Genomic DNA, 17,966 nt, shown 5'->3' with positions numbered 1-17,966 from the left:
GGCTCCAGCAGCACCGAGACGTAGGGTCTGTACCTCTTCCGAGAGGGGCCTGAACTCGTAAATCCGAGTGTACAATAACACCGTAGCTAGACTCTGCCCTCTCATACCTACCCCTATCCTCTACTGTCAGGTCCATTCCCACGACACTTGGCGCCACCCGTGGGGCAGGCGTCTTAGCGACTTCCGGCGTGGACTAAACTTTTTTACTTATGTTTTTTTAGGAAGCAAAGGGCTTTATTGGATTATAACAACATTCTCAGGAATGCAAATAATTTCTGGTAAAGAAACTAGCCAACATGGCGCCCTGTGGCTAAAGAACTTATGTTTTGTAAAAATATATGAAAAATCGCTCGTGCAAAATGGCCGCAGTGTCTGCAGCCCATTTAAGTTCCATATGCATCTATCTATATCGGTCATGTGAACATGATTGGTCGAGTCGCTAGACTGACTACTATTTTATTAAAGCTGGGTCATGGGTTCAAGTGCGGGCGCCCAGGTCTTTTATCTTTATTTTCACAGCACAGTGGTGCTTGCTTTTTTGGAAATAAAAATATTATAAGGGGTTCGGTGCAAAATGCATCACTATGGTCGGCTTTTTCCAGGAATAAAAAATACACGGGTGTTTTGTGCAAAAATGCATCGGCCTAGAGCCCTCACTCACTGACAGGTAGGGCCATACACACGGATAAGTCTGCATACACATTTTGTGACCATATATGCACGCTGAAGTCAAGTTAAGTGACTGTAATTTTATATTTTCAAAGTTCTAGCACCAAACTAAATATCTAGCGCAAGTTCTGTGACTCCCAATGATATTACCTCTTCTTTCTACTGCTGAACGGACGAAATCCATATAAAACAGACGTCCGTTTGTAGTCGTGCGTTGAAGTTGGCCTAAGAGCTCTTGTTCCCCGGGCCGGAGGGCGTCTCGACGCGACGCTTGTCGTGGTACCGACGACGGATATTCACAAGACTGGTCGTACGCTCGCTTGCTTGCTTTCCAATCAGCTTGTACCGTTGTGCGTACCGTCGACGAGCTGGAGCCACCAACGGAGTGGCCACCTCCAGGCTTTCGGACAAAGCCATGGTTTGGAGCCACAGCGTAGCAAAGCAAACAATACTACTACTAGGTGCTGTGAAGATTATAATTTCAACCCCAAAATCGTCTTATGTTTAGGGACAGAGGTAGTACTATTCAGGGAACCATGTAGGTGTGAAGATTCACAGGTTTACTGTGGAAATTGTTATTTGTACTTCAACCAAGTTCACATCCACCGCCGAAAATATGTTATAGTGTGCTATTTATGTAAGATCGGTTTCTAGCCACCGCGGAAAATACTACTCCCTCCGTTCTCAAATATAAGTCTTTCTAGAGATTTCAATAAATGACTATATACGGAGCAAAATAAGTGAATCTACACTCTAAAATATGTCTACATACATCCGTATGTTGTATTCCATTTGAAATCTTTAAAAAGACTTATATTTAGGAACGGAGGGAGTATGTTATAGGTCACGGTGCACTACCTAAGATGCCTAGTGCATTGGTACGGAGGGAGTAATAAGCTTTGGTGAGAAGATAAGTTCGAAGATCTTGGACGAAGGAATAACGAATTCTTGACAAATAGACGCTCCAAAATAATCAATACTTGTAGCTACCTTAAGTACAGTTGGAAACTGCTGGTATACACTGAAAAATTGTACAAACTCCCGAGAGGACTGCACGCTTTAGTTTCACGGGGTCTCCGGGTCACATGAATAAAAACCTAACGATAAAGAAGAACACATGAACATGAAAGTGCAGAATCGAGGATTGCAGAATATGCAGAAGCTGCAAGATCATGTAAACTGAATGGGCGAACAAAATGTTGGGTGAATGTGAAAAGTTCTGAGTGTAGGTGGACATTGAATTCAACAATTCTTAGAAATTTTGTGGAATAAGCATATACTATCTAAAAGAACGTATGTCTAGCTTTCACTCTGTAATTATGGCCCCACTAGCTCCATATATCTGGCGACCCGTTGCATCGATGAGGCTGCGGGTGCCTACGTGGCGTCATCGACTTCTGGTCCATGCCATCGCAATCGCGGCCTCTGAAAAACATGGGTAAGACGCTAAGAGTCACAAGGGATGACACTGGATATCCACTGGGCACCCTCCTAACCCCAGTTTGATTGATTACACTGTTGGTGAGTTCTTCATTGACTGGGAGAAGGGAGAATGCTTAAAAATCAGGTAATATGTCTAATTCAGATCCCCCGTTTATCCTTGATAGCTTAGTATAATATTGCATCAAGATTACTGAAGCACCAGACAACCTTGGCGATCACATATGTAGCAAAATATCAAAGCAACCTGGGACGTATTTTGAAATGTCACTATGTCAGTGGCCAGTAGAAAAATCTAATATGAGGAAACTAAATTATCTGATAGTATTGTGCATGGTCACCAGCTAACAGAATAGCAGTTGTAAGGTAACTACAAAAAGATCATACAAAAAAAATACTGACCTGTGTTTTGCTTTTATCGGCCTTCTGGATGTGCAATATCTGAAAATATGGCTTCCTGTGCTGCAACGCTAATTGTTGAGTTGGTTGATGGTTTGCCTGAATGCACTCCGCTGATCTGAAGAGATGATGCACCCTCAGCACAGCTGGTGTTGTAGCTTGCACTATCCTGAAGCTGGAGTGCGACCTCAAGGTTCCAAAGTACATCACCCATTGATGGCCTATCTATGCTACGATCAGCAACACATTTCTCCGCTACCTCTGGAAATATCCTGAAGCACTCAGGGGTGATTTCCTCCTTAACACAGGGGTCAACAATCTCCTCGAGTACACCTTTCTTTCGGCAAGATACCGCCCAGTCACGCAAGCTCACTTGCTCATAAGGGAGCTCAGTATTTATCACAGGGCGCGCACACAGGGTCTCAAACAACACAACCCCGAAGGAGTACACATCTGATTTTTTGGTGAGACGCTGCTGCCGGAAGTACTCCGGATCAAGATATCCAAAGGTGCCCTTAACAGCAGTGCTCATCTGGGTGTTGCCAATGTCTGGACTAGCCTTAGACAAACCGAAGTCGGAAACCTTTGCCATTAACCTATCATCCAGTAGGATGTTGGTGGTCTTGACGTCACGGTGGATGATTCCTTGCTCTACGCCGGTGTGGAGGTAATGCAGTCCTCGGGCTGCACCGATGCAAATCTCAAGGCGCTGCTGCCACGGCAGTGGTGGGTTCCTGGTGTTGTACAGATGCTCACACAGTGTTCCATGAGCCATGTAGTCATACACCAGAATCATCTCATTCTTCTCCTCACAATAGCCAATCAGAGACACAAGGTGGCGATGGCGGAAATTGCACAGCATCTCGATTTCAGTCTGGAACTCATGAAAGCCTTGTTGGGATTTCTGGTCACATCGCTTGATCGCCACTTTTGTCCCTCCATCTATATCGCCGATGTAGACATTCCCGAAACCGCCTCTGCCGATGATAAGTGCTTCATCAAAGTCTTTGGTGGCAACTTGAATTTTAGCAAATGAGAAATGACGTACAAGATCACATGTAGACTTTATGCATTTAGTTGGATGCTTCACATGTCCATAGTCGGTCTTGCCGGGACTCTTCGCTGCCTTCTTCCGTCTGTAGATAACACACATGCTGAAAAGGGCAATCAACAATAAAGCAAAACCACCAGCAGTACCACCGATGGTTGCTTGTATGCCACCTTTGGTTTTTCTTTCACCGCTAGATAGCCTATTAGGATTCACATCAGGCTTTTGCGGAAGTGGAGGATTGAGCCCAGCAAGATTGCTCGGTCCGTAATTCTGTAGCTTGAAGACCTCGAGACCATTCAGTATTGCATCAGAATACTGTGGTTTACTTGAAAGATCAGGGTGAAGTGCAATCCACATGTCCACCTGACCAGAACCAATAGCCATGATAACATATTCAGTGTACGTTGGTCTACCGATTCCTCCGCTCCGGAAGATGACATCCATTTGCTCCTGCGCTGTCTGGTTGTTGATGTAGATGAAGAACGACCTCTGATTCACCTTGGTAATAGGATACTTAATCTCACAGAAATGAAACCTTAGGAGGTAAAAGAAACCCGCATCAACCGGTAAAATCCATGTAAGGTTGTAGTTCAGGTTGATCTGTGCAGTTGGCCCCATGGACCGAGCTGTACCATAGACATCAACTGGGGCGGTGTAATTCGGCACTCTAGATGTATAACTGATAGTCAAATTATCATTTTTCCAAAAGGTCAACCCAAAGCCACCAAGTATGTATGGGGCATCATTGGCCCATGAGCGGTAAAAGCCCGAGTCACCTTTCGGGGAAATGGCTGGGCCCCCGACATTGAGCCGGTACATAGTCTGGAGGCTCATGTCAGCGTCGAATGTGAATGGAGATGTGTTATCACCGCTGACAAATCTTATGTCAGGTGTTGCGAAGACGTCAGGCGTGGGCACAATCTCAATGCCATTCACAAATGCATAAGACCCATACTGATGTGCTGATGGTGCAAAGGTGAGGTCCAAGCTGCCTGAAGAAACATTCACCGAGAATTCACGCACAAGGTAGGCAGAAGTGATCGCCTGAGCTGTTTGCAAAGCATTGAAGTCATTTAAGAGGACAAGATTCCGTGCCATGACTCCGAAGACGGCATCTGAGACAGCATAGTATTCGTAAGCAGTTGAAAGGAAGTATAGGCGTAAGAACATTCGGCCTGGACTGACAGGGAAGGAATAGGTGTAATTTGAAGTAAAGATGCGTGCAGTTGTATAAGGAACCCTGGGGGTGAGTGAAGGGGGTTGACCTAAAGCAATGGCTGCATCTCCTTTCATTGATGGCGCGAATATGGAGCCGGTGTCCCCATCCCAAGAACGACCACCATCATCATCGTCTTGGGTAGATTCTCCGCAATTTAGGAGGATGAGGCCAGAGGTTGTGGAGTTGTTATCAGCCGCCTTGGCAATCGACAAGAGGGCTAACAGTGTGAGGAATGTGAGGGTAACCGGTAAGGTTGGGAGCACCATTGCGGTGATTGGTGTACCAGGATAAAATAATTGGGGACTCCCTTACATCAATGTGCTACAGGGGGGCAGTTGTATAGAGCAAGAACATTGTTATTTTCTTGGACTTTGGGGTAAGGAAACGTCGGGAAAATTGAGGATCTTAGGATCGTGCTATTGTTTAATGAAGAAGGCACACCTAGAGAGCCACAAAACCTGAAATCGCAGCAAAAAAGAAGTTGATAATTCAGTAAACTGAATCATGCAATTTGAACAAAAGCTCATTGATAGAAGGCAGAACATCCATGTGTCTGAGTAAGAGAACACCACTAACAATTGCAAGAACTTTAGTAAAGTGAAGTTCCTGGCATCACCGAAAGTTGAGAACAGTACCAGAAGACAGATATAGACAAAGCCGGCTCAATAATTTCTTTCCAATAGTAGTGCAAATAAGAAGAAGAAGAAAAGAGTGCGAGAATTTAGCTCAATAGAAGTAGCCAATATATATCTCACAAGGGAAGATCCAGAACGTACAAACAGAACGTTTAGGAAAGAAATCAAGTAAACATTAGTATACATTTGTGCTTGACAAATTCACACCAAGAGGAAACACATGGAGCAACAGTCCAATTTTTTGACCTGTGGAGCAACAGTCCTGAATGATGATTCCACATCTACAAAAGAAATTGGTGGACAACTTGCCTTTTATTTTGATGTTTCCCCTAAAAAGTGGTCTACTCTTCTCACTAGGTTCGAAATCATACTTTTTAAAAGTCTAAAAACAAAACAATCCAAGCAGGAAAACCTCAATTGCTGTCACTCGAAAACACACAGTATGGTGATTGTGGATGAAAAAACTGACTTCAGGGGAACCCCTTGGCAAAATTTGGGGCAGAAGCTAAGCCTTAAAAGATTCAAGCCCAAGAATGGACACACAGAGCATATCCAACCGAATCAACTAGATAAAGGAGATCGAAAAGAAGAGAAAGGGGGATGCATGGTTACCTCAACAGGAAGGCCGAGCTCATGTGGGAAGAGAAATCAAAGCCATGGGCGAGATGAAGGCCCGAGCAGCAGAAGTTACGGCGCTTTTGGTGGGCACAAGTGATGAGAGATTGAGCATGCTCTCGCCGAGTGCTTTAGTGGACGAAAATATGTGACATGCCACCCCCGGGAGTAATGCTAATCGCAAAATAAACAGCACACGAAACAACTCGGGGCAAAGGATAGTCAAAGAATGAAAGTTGAACGGTCGCTGGTTCAAAGCAATCATAAATCTCTCAACTTAAAGATGTAGTATCCACCGGAAAGTTATAGTTCCACGAAAGCATAGGGTTTGTTTATGCTATGTAGCAAGTGGAGCAATCTGTGACCAACCAACAAATTAATAGAATAGAGAGCTACTGCCACTGCCAGGATAAGGAAATTGTTTTGTGCCACCATGCCTTGGATGGGAGTAGCTCAAGCACTAGCGGAGATGCTTCCTAACAAAGACCAGGAGACTATGTAAATTTTAAACTAATTAAACGTGAGATCCAAGGGGTATCTTTCAGACCTCAGTGGTCAATGGCTGGACAGCATCTCCGTCTATCTCATCCACCAACGTACATCATCAAGCCATTACGACAGGTGATGAAATTTCAGTGCTTTACTTCAGAAACTTCAGAATCTGGCAATGCATAAACTTGCCCTTCAACTAGCCGCTCTTTGAATCACATTTTTATCTCTGTGTGTGATGTATATTGGCTTGGATGGTTTGTCCCTGCAAGTGAAAGGCCGGAAGAAGCATCAGCATGTTGAGAAGACCAAAAAATAAGGGTGCTAACTGGACAATTCTGTTTGGTGTGGAGGTTCAGGCAGGGAATGTGTCAGTCACCTTATCATCGATCGAAAAATATCGAGGCTGAACAACGTGTGGCCATGATTTGGATTGAAGGCTCCCCACATCAGTGGGAGACGCACCCGGCCCTGAACTCTGTACCTCTGCTTTGAAGCTGCTAACTGAGAGGTACAGTGGGGTGAGCTGAACCTCAGCTGCATCCATTTTGGCCTTAACGGCTTGAAACTTAAGGTCTGCATACCATCTGGACACAAAATGAAATAAATACAGTTTGACTAATCCTTTGTGGTCTCTACATATATATGTCAAGCCCAACAATTGTGCAAAAAAAACTTAGGAATGTGCAGCAATATTTTTCACCATGAAGCTGAAAGAAACCTGAATGAGATGCGAGGTAGCCGCTGTCGCGCTCGAGCCCACCCGACCCCACCCACTGCCGTCCATCTCCGCCCGCCTCCACCACCACTAGGCGACAGGCGTGCCCGCTGGCACTGGCCCAACCGCCGTTTCCGGCCACCCGCGGCCGGCGTCGCCAGCCCGACCATCCCTCTAAACACCCCGCACAACGGCATCTTCTCCGACGCCGGCGAGCCCACACGCCCACAACCCTAACCTACTCAGGCAGTCTCCGTCTCCGGCGGAGACAGCCGCGTCGGGCTCCGGCTTGGCCGCTTCGCCCCCGCTCCGCGGGCTTATTGGGCCGGGCCCATTGACGATTGGCCATCAGCAGCAACCTGCCAACCTCCCTGTGCGTTGGCAGGACGAAAAGACTACAATGCCCTTTGAGCTGAATATATAATCAGATTTGTGAGGGGGAGCGTGTGTAGAATTGTACTATAGCGAGGACATTCTCGATGATGTGCAATAATCAGTTGCATATGTTATTTGGATTTAATTACTTTTAGTTATCTTATCTGAATTTGTAATCGTGTAGTACTCTCTGCGTTTTAAAATAATTGAAGTTTTAGGATTGTCACTTTCACTGAGTCTATAAATATATTAATATCTGTAAAACCAAACTTAATTTATTAGATTCATTATAAAATATGTTTTCAATTACACCCTTGCCTCCAAATTATAAGACGCTCTACTTTTTTCCTTGAATCAAATGTATGCAATGTGTTTTACGCCGTGTCGTCGAAAGGCTACATGGGTAAAGGAGAGCGGGACACCTGTTGAAGCTACCAATTAAAGGAATGCGGGTGGATTAGATCGACTTTAGGGCCACTCCTATCTAGCTTATTCTAAAAGTCCAACCAAATTTTTTTAGAAGCCTACTAGTCAACTCTTAATTAGTAGGCTTTCTAAATAAATAAATTTGATTCGTCGTCAAGAATAAGCTGGATAGGAGGTAGCGTATTTCAGCTTATTCTAGAAGCCAGCAAAATAACCGGCCCTTACTCAGGTGAGGTTACCCAACCTCCTACACTACCCTGGTTAGTACAGTGTCTATCCATCTCCTATCCGTTGCCCGGATATTTTACAAACTAGGCAACAGTATGCTTTGCTCATATTCTCTTCATAAGAAAATACTTATCGGAGAAATGGTGGGAGTATAATTTAGCGATGTTTTGTATATATCTATTCCTTCTCTTTTTTGCCATGGTAGTTTGACAAATAATCTCGGTACAAAATCCGATTATTACACTAAATATTACTCCCTCCGTCCTATAATGTAAGACGTTTTTTAACTCTAGTGTAGTGTCAAAAAACATCTTACATTATGGAACAGAGGGAGTAGCACATATTTATTTTAGGTCATTACAACTGAACTCCATCCTATGCGTTGCAGTTGAGCTGCGCTCAGGAGATCTGCAGCAGCTGTGCACCGATGGGGTATGCTGTGGCATCCCAACGGTGTCGTGTCATGGTGTCCTCGTCGGCGCAATGGAGGATGAGAAGCACACATTGGGGATTTTGCCTTGGTTCTGGAAGTCTGGATAGAACGAGGACGAGGAGTCTATATGGAGGAGATGAGTGGATGGGAAACAAGATAAAGGCAGCAGCACATGGTGGCCACATGCGTGTTTGCTGCGTGCAACCTTTTTTTTTAAGAAAAGAAGGATGACCTTCGGCCTCTGCATGCATTTAGAAAATATATGTGGCTATTTTATTGATTATTCTTGAAGACCTTATAAAATAGTACAATAATATGTCTGAATCCGTCGTCTTGGCAATATCTGCCGTTACTCCAATCCATATAATGAAGGGGTGCAAGCTGGGCCAAATATCCAGACCTCTCACCTAAGCCTAACATCTAAAGGCGGAGGCCCTGACCGAGCCACATACCGGGTTCGGGGCACAAACCGGTCCGACGCACTCACATGTGTCGTCGCCGCCATCTTCCACTGGTCCATCTTTAGAGCAGATTGAGGTGTCAACCTTGGCAGGTGCCTCCGCCATCGACGCCACCATGACGCCAAATGACGACCTCCACCTACGCGAGTCCATCTCCAAGCAACGGACGCGTATCCATGCTAGGATAGGGCCACACCACCACCCACAAGCGCCACCCAGCCCCAAGGTTTTCAAAGCGGCGGCTTCAAGAAGGGAATGGCGTCCTTGAGCGCCGTCGCCGCCCAACAAAGTTAGGGCTTTTGCCCGGAGACCTAGGGGAAGGGGGAGTGAGGGGATCAGTCCATACCGATGCCTCCAAGGAGGGAACGGCGCCGTGAGCGCCGTCGCCGCCCAACAAAGTTAGGGCTTTCGCCCGAAAGACTTAGGGGAAGGGGAAGTGAGGGGATCAGTCCATACCAACGCCTCCAAGGAGGGGAACGGCGCCCTCGGGCGTCGCCGTCGACGCGGCCCGGCCGACCAGGGATTTCGTCTGAAATAGATCCCCGCCGCCACCAGCGCCTCCTGTACAAAACCGGCGACCCGAGGAAGCGTGGCCCGACCAGGCTGGCCCGCACGCCGAACAAGGGAGGAGGGGAGGCGCCAGATCGCCCGCACCGGCTACCGCAAAAGCCGTCGCCAGCCACCAACAACCACCAAATCCTGCCGCCCCGCGCGGGCGGGACGCCAGATCCACTGCCCGCACAGCTGCTAGCCAGCCGTGCCTTGCCAATGAAGCCACTGCTCCAGATCCAAGGTTCCCCACGCAGAGGCAGGGCAACCGAGGCCCCGCCGCCACCATCCTTGGCGCCCCGGGCTTGCCCGACGGCTGCCTCAGGCGACGGCGAGGAAGGGAAGAGGGAGGGGGGTGAGAAGGAGGGGTGGCTAGGGTTGGGAGGGAGGGGCCTTGCTGCATGCAGCTGATCAGCTGGGAGCTCCACACAGGAGCGTGAAAGCAACATCGATCGACCAAATGGCAATCAGAAGCATCATGCATTGCATAGCCCAATACAATAGTACAGTACATCCCAATACTGAATGTCACATACATCCAGCATTCAACTCACGTTTTATTCAAGATATACACAAGATACGAAGTGGTTCACACAACGAGTTCAAATAAGTTCGACATACACTGATATACCCAGTAGAACCACAGTCTCAACAGAGACTAAGAAGTGGGGTTACCCTGAGATCTGCGTAACAGAAGCTGAAGAATCTGGTCAGTCTCGGCTTGCTTCTTCCTGACTTCCTTCATCTCCTGTTGGGTTTTGGCGATGACCGCATCAACCCTTTCTGCTTGCTTCTTCAGGGCACCGATTTCTTCCCGGAGTGCAGATGCACCCCGTCTTTCCGCCTCGAGTTTATCCTCAAGAACTTGAACAGCCGGCAACTTCAGCGAGCTTGTGGAACTGACATGGGAGAGTACCTTGGAAGCAAACTCTGCAACTGATCTTGGTGTCTGACCATCTTCAACAGTCTCTGCCATCATAGTTTCCATGGCACTCTGAAAAGTTTCAGTTAGTAGAGTAGGAGAGAAGTTGCATCAGTGAGCCATCAAGCAGAACAACTTGTACATGTTTTATTGCACATGCACTATTTTGAGTCCCAAAGTTGACTTGGTAAGCTACATTTATGAAACCGACAGATTTTGCATCATATGCTATTTTTGTAAGTCCAAAGTAATCACTTGCATAGTAAAGTGTATCCAGTTGGGAAAACATGAAATGTGTCATTTCCATGCTGTAACAAAGGAAGGTTCTATGGTGTATCCCTGACAAATAGAAGACCTAGCACCCTGAGGAATCAATTGATTTTCCCTCCTCTGATGGACGGATTTACCATCTCAACAAAAGCTGCAAGCTCGGATTTCTGTATCATAGAACAAGCAAGAATACTATACCACCAACATATAATACATAAAAATATATTCTAGCTAGTCCTATTGGCATGCTATTGAACATGAGATAGACAAAGGTACTTTAAGTAGTCAAAATACTGCACAAGGAGAATCACCAGTTCATGTTGATATTGCCATAGAGCATCACTGGATAAAGTAAGCCATTGTCAAGACAAGAAGATTATCACCTGAAGACGAATCAAACAGCAGAGTGGACTTTTGGAATCCGAATCCTGGCACAGAGAGCAAACTGGCCGCGTCTCAACGGCAGTTGATTTGGGCGCATCTGGCTCAAATGTTGGAACGTCATGCCATTCATTTCCTGAGGACTTCATACTTTCAGCAGGTTTTGACTGCTCTGCTCCCATTTTTGCCTAAGACATGCAGATTCAGATAAGAAACTAGCACATAATCCAGTATTGAGAAAAGGTCAGAATTAACAAGCAAGTAGGAAGGGCAAACTGTAGATGAATTAACAAATTCCAAAACGCAAATTCAATAGCTAATCGAGGAAACTATACACCTAGCGTTTCTATCCTAGAAAAAAATTATGTTGTGAGCACATCCAAACAAAGACCCTGTTTTTGAATTTTAACTGAAACTGGAATTCAAGATGGCTTGAAAATATAATTAGACTAGTAAACTTGTTAAGTTAAAACTCTTACCATGATTGCAGCTTCGCATTGGTGTTTTCCCGTCGAATCTGGAGATCCTAAATTCTGTTTGGCGCTGGCATGATCTGGAATGGATGGGAGTACTTGTGGTGCCAGTTGTCTTACTGCAGACATGCACTGCTTACTTAACTTGGCAAATCTCTTTAACAAGGTCTCAACTAGAGAAGGAATATTGCATCCAGAAAAGGTGCTGTCATTCTTTTCCTTGTGCATCAGTGAAACAAGCAAGGTTAGCATGCTATCCTTCTTTAGTTTGTCAGTCTCTGGGGAGACTAGTTCTGTAGAGTAGGTCAATATGGGAAAAGCCTCTTTTTCATCCGATGACAGAACAACCCACGATTCATCATCATGCTGCACTATGTCCATCCCGTACTGGTCCGCCGAAATTTGACTCTCTGATTCACATATGTCAAGTGCCAACGAAAGCAGGTGCAGACCAGTCACAAGAACATTGTTAGGGGCACGTGATACTGATGATGCGTCAGTGTAAACAGCATAAAAGAGAACAGCACGAACAACTTGAAGGACAGCTTTGGAGGTGGCAATCTTAGAAATACTCCGCAGAGGACTAAGAACATTAGTCCATTGAGGTAGTTGAGCGCCAAGAGTAGAAACTTTGCAAAAACGGCAATATCTCTCCTTAGCAACCTGTAATTCCCTGGAACTCCAACGCGGGTGATACAAGTCCAATTCCTTCCAGAATGCTTCGCGAAGCACATACTTGCCCTGTGATATAATCTTTCTTATTAGTCACGTATTCATTCAAACATAAAAAGCAAGTTGCAGAAGCATGTAGTATAATTTCAAGGATTAAAACCTTTTTCTTTCCAGATGGATCAGAATAAACTGCGACTGAATCTAGAACATCTTGAAGTTGTTCGCTTGACGAAAGGTCACGGGGAAGAGACCTCACAATCTGGCTATGGGTGGCATCTCCAACAGCCAATTTATAAATCAATTCTCTCTTCAAGTTGTCTGCTGTGGAACACCCACAAAATCTGCGTTCTTTGACTAGTTGCACAATCAAGGTTAGCATTTCTTGTATAAGAACCGGCTCATGCCTGAAAAAGCATAAGAAAATTGTTCAACATTTAAACAAAAATATTCAGGCAAAACAAGTCGATACGCCATAATAAAACAACTTGGGGCTTACTCATTCTGTTGAGTGAGATCCAGAGATGTATAATCTGATAGACCAAATCTTTCTTGAATGGTCCTCACAAAGAACTCTGGAGAAGATAATGCACCACAGCATTGAAGCAGAAACAAATCCGACTCCAAGCCCTGTTCAAACCTGGAAAGACGGGTAATCAGTACAACTTCAGGACTGTAAGTTGAATAGAAAATCATTCGAGTTCACCAAGAGATTACCATTGCACAGAGCGGTACCACTCAGCACTTAGTGTAGGTGCATCACCATTCTTACGCCACATTCCGGCACGCACTTGTGCGCAAAACACTCTAACTCTTAATGGATGCTCCATCACAACTGAAGCAAACCCATGAGGCTCACAACCTCCAAATACCTGAGAGAAGAACTCATTGGACCGCACAACCGAACATTCCTCTGTTTTGGCATCCTCTCCGGAACATTTCTTCATTGCTTCCCGCAATAGTAATGAAAGCATACGGTGTAAAGGGATATGAAAAGACGTTTCTTGTGAACTGACATCAGAGACAACATGATGCCAGCCTGTCTTGCTGAGTATACCTTGTTGTTCATCAGTTCCTGAATCTGGGTGAGCATATAGAAGGTTGCCACCAGTCAGAGTAGCGGCAATGGCATTTTCAGTGTGCAACTGTACATCCGGTGCACTGCTAGATTCTTGCATCTTTCCCTTTCCTGTGATGTTACCAACTTGAGGCATCCCCCCTTGACCTATCAGCAACATGTTGTCGGACTCTTGAATAGGAGGACCAATCACTTCATAATAATCTGAAACATTATCTAGTTGGGATCCTTCATTTACCTTCACGCTCACCTCACCAATCTGTTCCAGCCAGCTACCAATAGCTTTCAAGCACTGACGAATTAAACAGGCAGCAGGGGCCAGTAATTCCCTGTTCAAAGAACTCTCTCTGGTACTCAAATTGAATACCGAGTTCTCCTGGGAGACCCTTCCAACTTTTGCAAGCCGCCGGTTCTCAACACTTTCGATGCCTTTTATCGTAGTGGAGCATATGGTAACACTTGTTGACTCTTGTTGCCCAAGAGAAGAAAATACTCCCGTCATCAAAAGACTCTGAATGACCCCAAGATAGTGACCTAGCACGAAAGGCGCAGACAGATTCTCATTCTCATCTTCAACATGAATACTCGTCACTCTCTTCTGAGGATCCATTCCTTGCACAAGTAACAACAGCTTAACCCATGAACTTGTCAGATCAGGCCTCTCAGAAGCAACATACATGGAAACCTCCTCATGTCTCAGGACATAGCGCGCATCTTCCAATAATCTAAAAGAAGCATCATACAAATTTACCCATTTGCTCGTCTGCAAATAACAAAGTAGAAATATTTCTGTGACCATATGAAATCACATTACTCTGTACAAATCACAATATATTAAGTTGTTATATACATCGCTGCAGAATACCCAAGAGAAACCAAACTATGCTTCCTAAGTTGCCTATCACTCTAAAATCTTCCTGGGATCTTTCAACATATATACTGAACACACATTTATCAGAAATCCAAGTACGTGGAAATGTTATTTATCTTGTGGTCTCTTGTGCATAGTTATTTTTTGGGAGTTCTCTTGTCAATAGTCGAAGAGATGCTAGGCGTGTTAATGTTTGATGACAAGCCCACATTCAGGGCCTATGCTCTGTTTTTTACCTGTTGTTGTTACCATTAACGGGTAAGAGAAATATGTTCACCGCGAATTGTACCAGCAGCTTTGACAGAATATAGCAATTATGCTCGAAAAGTAACAATATCCCATCAGTGCATAGTGGCTAGATAATAAGGCATAAGCATCAAACTTTTTGAGCGACAGAAAGAGGAAGCTAAACATACCTGTAAACGACCATCCTCACCAACGCAAGAAAGAAACAGAGCTGTCAAACATTCAAGGAGAGTACCCAACAAATTGTGCTCGCGCACAAGCCTTGTAGTCAGCGCAGGCACAGTAAATATTTGGACAGAAAAGGCTGGTATCAGTGGATACTCCTCCAGCACATAGTCGTTGCCCCCTTTAATAACTTCAGAAAATGCAACAGGGTAGTACTGTATGAAAACTTTGGCAAACTCATACTTAAAAGCCGGTTCAGCGATAAGCTTCAAAAGCAACTCATGCAATTTGATCACAACTTTCTTGTCCAGTATCCTCTCTGCCCTCATCAATGCATCCAAGAGACCAGGGGACTCATGGATCCTTTGGCACACAAAACTTAGAAGGCTTTCACTACATGCGCAGAAGCGAAGCAGCATGTCAGCGACAGAAACCGTCAACTCTTGGGCAACCCTCTTGCAATAATCATCAGCCTTTGCACGAGGCACGCATATCCTCTCCTTCCAGAACAGCAACAGCTCGTCCAACACAGGCCCTACGGAACTCACAAGCTCCTCGGTAAGAGGCTTAATTTGTTCGGCCCCCTTATGCCTCGAGCAGAACCCTTCAGGCTTCCAAGCAGTAGCATCCCCACAATCACAACACCCACCACCTGTTTCAAGGATGGAGTAATCATGATCCTTGTGATTACCATTCTGGAAGCACGGAACACAAATCACGCATGTGGGGTCACTTTCGCAGGTCCGGCAGCGGTAAGCAACGCCATTCTGCCCCCAGACAGTCCCGCAGACAGCACGGTTATCCTCAGAGCTAAGCTCCATGTCATGAAGCATTGCATCTGGGTTTCTGCGGAACATCATCCACTGCAACCACAACAGGCTCTCACTGTAAGCATTGCTGCTGCTGCTGCTGTCTTCATCCTTCTTTGATGACTCCATTAAATCAGTGCCTGCTGACAAGATGGCCGCCGTGATCTCGGAAACCTTATCCTTGCGCTCCTCCAAATACATGAGCAAGCCTTCTTGATGTTGCTGCTCTTCTGGAACTCCACATATTATCAGCTTCTGCAGAGGGACAAGTGCCAGTACATTAGCAGAGTAAAAAGATTTTTTGTTTTTGCAAATGGTACTTATATCCTACTGAATCGTTGCAACTTTTCATCATGTAGATCCCCAATCATAGCATCGCGAAAGCTGAATGAGAAAAAACGTTCTTGGCTAAAAAAATAATAATCTGTCGGTGGTGATCAGGTCCGGAAGAGGAAAGGGTCAAAAGAGTACTATTACAGTAATTAATTTTTAGATGAACTTATGGATACACAAATCGATTCCAGTTCCACCAAGGCGAATCGCGAGCGCTACCAGCGATTCTAAGAACAAATCCCACACAGGCATGCAGCAGAAGCCAGAAGGCAGGCAATCGCCGCCACGGGTGGGCAGATCGATCAGAGGAGACGAGGAAGACGCACCTGCACCAGCTGCGCGGCGGCGGCGGCGGCGGCCCCGCCGTCGTCGATCCCGGCCATGGCAAGCAGAAGCAGCCGGTTGGCGCAGGTCCAGCCTCGCCTCGCCGGATCAAAGCCCGCAGGTATCCTCCCCGCAGCTCACACAGGAACACCAACAAATTCCCCAAGTGTAGGCGACGACTGACTTACTGAGCACGTAGAGCGGAGCTGATCGAGCCAGCCAAGTAAACTAGTACTCCCAAAGCCTGCCAGGTCATCCTCCCCACCACGCACTCGGTCGCCTCCGGAACAAAAGTCCTTTGCTACCCAAGTTTTTCCATTTTTTAGCTTTTCTTTTGAGAAGATTTTTCCTCTTTTTAGCTTTCCTGCACATTCTTTTGCCGCCACTAAAAGGACTTTTTGACCCAATCCTAGCCGCCGCCGCCTCAACTTCCCTACACGCGGCCGCCTCGGCCCCCTCCTCTTCCTGGTCCGGCAGCTTCGTTGCCGGCAAAAGAGGTGGGGACAGAGGCGGAGCTGGGCACACGGCTCCTGCCGGGGTGTAGAGATTTTGACTACACTCTAAAACATATCTATATACATTTGTATGTAGTCTGCATTGAAATCTATAGAAACATCGATATTTAGAAATGAAAGGAGTATTAACTATATACTCTTTTCATTTCTAAGGGCGCGTTCGGTGGCCCTCCGCTCCACTCCGCTCTGCTCCTGGAGCGGACGGAGCTGGAGTTATAATCCGTGGAGCGAGCTAACAGCTGCTCCGTAGATTTTTGGATTTGAAGGAGCGGTGGAGTGTCGAACGCGGCCTAAATATAAGTCTTTTTAGAGATTTTAATAAGGACTCATTTTATTTCATATATAGTTTATACCGAAATCTCTAAAATGATCGCATATAGTCTATATTGAAATATCTAAAAAGACCGTATATAATTCATATTGAAATTTCTAAAAAAAACTTATATTTAAAAACGGTATTTTGATATGAGCCCAGGGTTCAGCCCGTCCTTTATTTTTGAGTCGAGGGCTCAGCCCATCCAGGAACTGGGATCAGCACCGGCCACAACCAAAATGTCCTACCAATCCTCTGATCAGTGAACGTCGTCCCACACTGCCCCCCATCTTCCGCGATGTCGTCTTGTGCTGCTGCAAGTCCGCCGTCGTCCATCGAGACCGAGCTCCTGGCCTCCATAGTCCAGGGCACGAGCGGCGAGCCCAACCGCCATTGCGCCCCGAGCGTCATCTGCTTTGGGACGAGGCCGTTGTGCTCCTGCGGTCCTACCGGTTGCTAGCTGGGTAAATTTTTGATCAAAACTCTATTTGTAGTGCATATATACTGAATAACAGAAGTATTTAATACTAAACTTTTTGTAGATCGTATTTAACACTGGGACTGCATTGAACTGAAATTCAATTCAAAAAAAAATTGTGTGAAGTCTTACATGTATTGTTGAACTGTAATTTAATTGAAAAAATGTAGCATCTAGAAGTGCTAAAGTTTTATTAGAACGCTTACACGGTTATTTTGGGTAGTAAATGCGAAAGTTTTTTCATGTCGTCAAAAGAAAATTGGCCTGGGGTTTTCTTAAATCCTGGCTCCACCACTCAGTGGGGATCCGACCATCTCATTTTCTTTAATTTAGGTTTTTGTTTCCCTGGTGACATCGACAAGGTTGTGGCGGTGATGGAGGGTTGAAATAAGATCTTTCCGGTCCCTCCCTA

The 17,966-nt window shown here is 45.6% G+C and overlaps 2 protein-coding genes across 5 annotated transcripts; both read right to left on the bottom strand.

The window, feature by feature from the left end:
* Positions 1–1,665: 1,665 nt before the first annotated feature.
* LOC125542641 (receptor-like protein kinase FERONIA) lies at positions 1,666–7,832 on the bottom strand. Of its 4 annotated transcripts, XM_048705755.1 has the most exons (6): positions 7,239–7,823; positions 6,897–7,104; positions 6,026–6,782; positions 4,825–5,236; positions 2,512–4,674; positions 1,666–2,356 (listed from the first exon to the last, which is right to left on the bottom strand). In XM_048705755.1, exons 4-5 carry the CDS (start codon positions 5,042–5,044, stop codon positions 2,525–2,527), a joined length of 2,370 nt encoding a protein of 789 aa, XP_048561712.1. In that variant the 5' UTR covers positions 5,045–5,236; positions 6,026–6,782; positions 6,897–7,104; positions 7,239–7,823; the 3' UTR covers positions 1,666–2,356; positions 2,512–2,524. The 4 variants fall into 4 exon arrangements, with proteins under 4 accessions (XP_048561712.1, XP_048561711.1, XP_048561710.1 ...); XM_048705754.1 differs by having other exon boundaries at positions 2,512–5,236; positions 6,576–6,782; positions 7,239–7,832; XM_048705753.1 differs by having other exon boundaries at positions 1,666–2,094; positions 2,512–5,236; positions 7,239–7,831.
* A 2,336-nt stretch (positions 7,833–10,168) lies between these two features.
* On the bottom strand, positions 10,169–16,518 carry LOC125542640 (E3 ubiquitin-protein ligase PRT6-like). The gene is made up of 8 exons (XM_048705750.1): positions 16,251–16,518; positions 14,788–15,846; positions 13,140–14,263; positions 12,922–13,062; positions 12,586–12,829; positions 11,760–12,494; positions 11,283–11,468; positions 10,169–10,701 (listed from the first exon to the last, which is right to left on the bottom strand). Exons 1-8 carry the CDS (start codon positions 16,305–16,307, stop codon positions 10,366–10,368), a joined length of 3,882 nt encoding a protein of 1,293 aa, XP_048561707.1. The 5' UTR covers positions 16,308–16,518; the 3' UTR covers positions 10,169–10,365.
* Between the last annotated feature and the right edge of the window lie 1,448 nt (positions 16,519–17,966).

Source organism: Triticum urartu, chromosome 3 (assembly GCF_003073215.2).
Source record: "Triticum urartu cultivar G1812 chromosome 3, Tu2.1, whole genome shotgun sequence".
Lineage (NCBI taxonomy): Eukaryota > Viridiplantae > Streptophyta > Magnoliopsida > Poales > Poaceae > Triticum > Triticum urartu.
The sequence above is the reverse complement of the archived record's forward strand: the minus strand, read 5'-3'. Positions and strand labels throughout refer to the sequence as shown.